Source organism: Chaetura pelagica, unplaced genomic scaffold, assembly GCF_000747805.2.
Source record: "Chaetura pelagica isolate M959 unplaced genomic scaffold, ChaPel_1.0 scaffold713, whole genome shotgun sequence".
Lineage (NCBI taxonomy): Eukaryota > Metazoa > Chordata > Aves > Apodiformes > Apodidae > Chaetura > Chaetura pelagica.
This window is the reverse complement of record NW_009952819.1, coordinates 174,752-179,199: the sequence shown is the minus strand read 5'-3', so window position 1 is coordinate 179,199 and position 4,448 is coordinate 174,752. Positions and strand designations below refer to the sequence as shown.

At 63.2% G+C, this 4,448-nt stretch overlaps 2 protein-coding genes across 2 annotated transcripts in view; one reads left to right on the top strand and one right to left on the bottom strand.

Annotated features, from left to right (window-relative positions):
- Positions 1–840, top strand: part of KIF12 (kinesin family member 12) — a 22,113-nt gene extending 21,273 nt beyond the window's left edge. Inside the window, exons 8-11 of the mRNA XM_009995122.1 lie at positions 130–213; positions 289–422; positions 530–666; positions 776–840. Coding sequence (XP_009993424.1) covers positions 130–213; positions 289–422; positions 530–666; positions 776–840 — 420 coding nt within the window. The remainder of the gene's footprint in view (positions 1–129; positions 214–288; positions 423–529; positions 667–775) is intronic.
- A 219-nt stretch (positions 841–1,059) lies between these two features.
- The window catches only part of VTN (vitronectin), a 3,883-nt gene continuing 494 nt past the window's right edge, over positions 1,060–4,448 (bottom strand). Inside the window, exons 2-9 of the mRNA XM_009995121.1 lie at positions 4,242–4,345; positions 3,679–3,798; positions 3,065–3,367; positions 2,819–2,958; positions 2,435–2,591; positions 2,176–2,325; positions 1,314–1,586; positions 1,060–1,178 (exon numbers count right to left, since the gene is read on the bottom strand). Coding sequence (XP_009993423.1) covers positions 1,060–1,178; positions 1,314–1,586; positions 2,176–2,325; positions 2,435–2,591; positions 2,819–2,958; positions 3,065–3,367; positions 3,679–3,798; positions 4,242–4,345 — 1,366 coding nt within the window. The remainder of the gene's footprint in view (positions 1,179–1,313; positions 1,587–2,175; positions 2,326–2,434; positions 2,592–2,818; positions 2,959–3,064; positions 3,368–3,678; positions 3,799–4,241; positions 4,346–4,448) is intronic.

Genomic DNA, 4,448 nt, shown 5'->3' with positions numbered 1-4,448 from the left:
CCCCCGCACCACACCCCCCCCCCCGCCCCCCGGCTGCCAGTGAGCATGGGGGATCTCGGGCCCCACAGGCATCCCCACGCGGGGGTGAGGATGCACAAGCCACCCAACCTCTGCCACCCCCTCTTGCAGCAGCTGCTCCTCACCTCCAGCCAGCCCGGCTGCCCAGGCTGCACCCAGGGCTGCCCCAAGCTGGCTGATGCCATCATGTCCCAGGTACAGCCCAGGGGGTCTCTGGAGGGGGGTGGCACACACAGCGCAGCAGCCTGACCCCTCTGCTCCCCCTCCCAGGTGCTGCCAGGGCCCCCCGCACCACAACCAGTCCCCCCTGAGGGAAATGCCACCGTCCTGCTGCCCAGCCAGGACGCGGTTCTACCCGGCTCCAACCAGCTCCCCAGGCACCCTCAGCCCCAGCAGGGAAAGCGGTGAGAGCCAGGGTCTCAGGCCAGCCCTGGGCATCCACTGCTGCTCAGGAAGCCCCTGGGGTTACGGGAGTGGTGGGTGGGGATTTGTTCATGTGTTCTCATGGCAGGAGCCAGGGCAGGAGCAGGAGCTCTTCTCAGCGGCCCCCGCTGCCCCGGGAGCTGCCAGGTCCCGAGCTCTGCCTCAGCCCCGAGGGAAGGGTCATCCCTTCAGCACCACCGTGGCCAGGACTGCCAGAGCCCCGAGGTGAGCACAGCAGCGACCAGTGCCTCGGACGGGATCCCTCGGGGGTGGGCTCATGCTGTGTATCCAGTTCCGAGTGCGATAGAGTCCTGACCCCACTGGCTCCCGGCAGCGGCCGGCACCGTCCCTCTCTTCCAGTGGGAAGAGGTGCCAGACTGGCTGGCAGAGCAGATCTGAGCAGCCAGGGATGCCGTGGATGGGGCCAGGAGCAGCAGAGACCTGGCACAGCCCATGCACGGTTATTACACCCAGAGGGACAACCACAGGGGCACGGGGATCTCGGACTGCACAGACCACAGGATGGACGGACAGGACGGACGGACAGGGCTCTCCAGCCTGTGCAGCACTCCGTTTATTTCTGACTAGCTGGGGGCTGTGCTGCCCAGCAGCGGCCTCTCAGGTGCTCTCCTCCCCGGGCTGCGGGCAGTCCAGCCAGTACTGGGCGATGGAGCGGGGGTAGCGGGGCCGCACCAGGTCCACGCGCTTGGTGCGCAGGTTGACGCGGTAATACTTGTCTGGGAGGAAGGGGAGATGGTTGTCAGGGGAGCTGCCAGCCCTGAGCACCTTCCCGCTGCATCCCAGAGCTCAGGGACATCGCAGAGTTGAGCCATCCCCCTGCCCTGGCAGCCCCACATCTCTCCCAGACTCACCTCCCACAAAGAAGTAGACGCTCTGGAGGGTCTCGCACTTGGAGCCCGATAACCAGTCGTCTTCAGCACCCGCCGAGTCGGAGTCATTTTGCAGCCAACTCCAGAAGCCCAGGTGCAGTGACCGGTGGTTCTTGTACCTCTTGCGCTGGCGACGGGACTTCCTCCTGCGGGGCTGGTGGGAGGCCACGTAGATCCTGCCGGCCATGGCGGCGTCCAGCCGGCTGGGCACCCCCCGCCAGTCCCTGCTGATGTACCGGGGGCCACTCGCTCCCACTGGAAAAGGGGCAGAGGGTGAAGGCAGAGGGGCAGCAACTCATGCAATGCAGGTGAGCTGAGCCCAGCCCCATGGGCAGCCCCCCCAGTACCTGCTCCAAGACCCGCAGGGAGTAGGTCTTTGGACAGGGATGCTCCAAAGGATCCCAGCCTGGTTGGGGTGTGTGACAGGGACAAGGCAGGGCCAGGAGGAGCCCCTTGTCCCACCTTTGGCTGGGCTCAGCTCTGTGCTTCTGAAACCCCTTCTCCTCCTCTCCCTCTTTCATTTCTCTTGCCTAGGGCTGGGATTTTCCTACAGAATCTCCAGTAGGAATAAACAGTTCCCAGCAACAACACTGGTGTGAGGTGGCTAATGATGGGCTGGGTAGTGTGAGGCATAAAAGCTGAAGAAGCTGGGATTTGGGATGCTGTAGGAGATGCAGCCATGGCCTGAGGGTTCCTATGCACAGCCCAAACTCCTGCCTGTGCACAGTGGCTCATCCTAGGCATCACTCCATCCTCCCTGGGTGCCTGCACCCCTTGCTCCCTGTCAGCATGGGCTATATTTGCACCCACCAGTCCTTTCCCCCAGGATTGGTCCAGCTCTTACCATTCCTGCCACCGAAGAGCATCTCGAAGATGTCCTCCCAGCTGTCACGGTTCATGAAGGCGTAGTGGTTGAACACAGTCGAGGGGGAGGACTTCTCACAGTCAGCCTGGGTGGGCTGGTTGGCAAAGTCGTAGGACCAGTAGTACTTGTCTAGGAGAGGACACACAGGGCATTAGCGGGTGACACACACTGGAGGGGTGTCCTGCCCCTGGCTGCTGGTGCCAGGCTGTGCCCAGGAAGGGGGGGTTGCACCCTGTACCCTTGAAGAAATAAACTCTCTCGTTGCCGCTGTAGCTGTGCGCGGGGAGGGCGAAGGCCGCGTTGATGTTGTTGGGGATGCCCTCAAAGCCCTCGGAGATGTTGCGCGGGAACTCGGGGTCCAGGACTCCATCGTCAAAGCGCCAGTACTGGCTGCCCTGGGGGTAGGGACAGAGGGGGGGTCAGGGAGCTGGGTGCAGTGTCCCCCAGAAACAGGTCTGCCAGGTGGGGACTGAGAGGAGGCTACGGCCACTCAGGGCCCTGGCCACAGGGACTTGGGGATATCTGACAGGCACTGTGTGCATGGAGGATGCCAGGATGGGTTGAGGGACCGTGCTGGCTGCCCCAGGACTACCCTCAGCCCTGCAGCCAGGCTCCTGCCCACCTTGAACAGGTAAGTCTTGCCCTGGCAGTTGATGCGTGTGAAGGCTGCGTCGATGGGGCCCTCGATGCCCCAGACTTCGCTGATGAGCTTGGGGTAGCCAGGCCGGACGCTTTTCTCATCCAGCTCATAGAAGTACTTCCCTGGGGAGAGAGTGGAGGTGGGAGCAGTGGGACTGACCCCAGCCACCAGCAAGGGGTGACAGAGCAGCCGCACATCCTGAGAGCCTGGGAAAAGTCTGCAAGGTACCTCGGAAAGCATAAATGGAGCCGTTCTTTAGGTCAGTGAAAGCATCAAAAGGTTTCTTGCTGCACAGCTGCTCAGGCTCGGGCTCAGGGTCCCAGAGCCCATCCAACGTGGTATGGGGCTCCTCCACCACTGGCACGTCTGTTGGTGTCTCCACAGGGCCTGGCTTGTTCTCTGGCGTGTGCAGGACCACGGGAGGCAGAGCCGTGGGTGGCTCAGCTGTGGGTGGGTCTGTGCCCAAGTCGACATTGAGGTTGTAGTCAACGTAGTCATCCTCTGGCAAGGCGAACACATCCCCCCGGGTCACTGCAGGAGAGAAGAGGTTGGTCCGTGGGAGCCCTGAGCATCTCCCCCAGGGTCTGGGTGTGGGAGCTACTTGCTCCCAGGCAATACGGAGTCACACGGCCCCCGGTGGTGGGAGGCAGTGAGCCAGCTGCTGATCCCCCTGGTGCTGCAGCACCCTCAGCACCAAATCCCAGCACTGACCCCACCCTGCGGACACAGGTGGGTGCAGAGCTGACCCAGCATGGACATCTCCGAGCCCCTGTGCTGTTGGACACCCATGGCCACCCCGGTGGCCTCTTCCCTGGCTAGGGGGGTGGCCCCAAGGCCGGTACCTTTGGCTTTGCAGACAGTGGTGTAGTCGCTGCAGCAGCTCTGGTAGTACATGCAGAGGGTGTCACACTGGCACTTGTACGTCGCGTTGAAGCCGTCATCGCAGCGACCCTCGCAGGACTCTGTGCAGGAGGGGGAACGTGGGCTGGGCAGCAGGGCTGGTGCCTCCCCCCCCAGCCTGGCCCCAGGGTGAAAGCAAACATGGGCACAGCCTAGATATGGGGGACCCCACCTCTCCATGGACACCCCCATACCCAGGGCCACAGCGGCACCTCTCCCCACTCCCACCCAGATCCCACGGGAACGGGATCCATAGACCAGTCCAGCTGTAGGATGGCCAGGGAATTGCCCAGGCACCACTGATACCTGTGAGCTCCCTGCTTGTCTTCTCCCCACGCTGTGAAGCATAGCCAATGCAGCCAGTGGCCATGGCCACCACCCGGTCCCCTCCTCATCCTGCCTGGGCTCCCCAGCACCTCCATCATGCCAGGAGCTGCACTCTCTCCATCCCCACCCTGGCTACAAGCAGGAGGCACCTGGTGGGTGCTGCCCAGCTCCAGCTCACCTTCAGCAGCGTGGGCAGCAGCCAGCAGGAGGGCTGTGAAGAGCAGCTTCATCCTGGGTGTCTGGGAGCACAGCCCTCCTGCAACTGTGCGGGCTGGAGCGTGGCTAGAGCCGGGTCCCTGGCATCCACTGTTTGCTCAGCCTGTCCCAGCAGGAGAAAACAAACAGGCCAAGGTCAGAACAGACAGGAAAGGGGCAGAGACTCTTT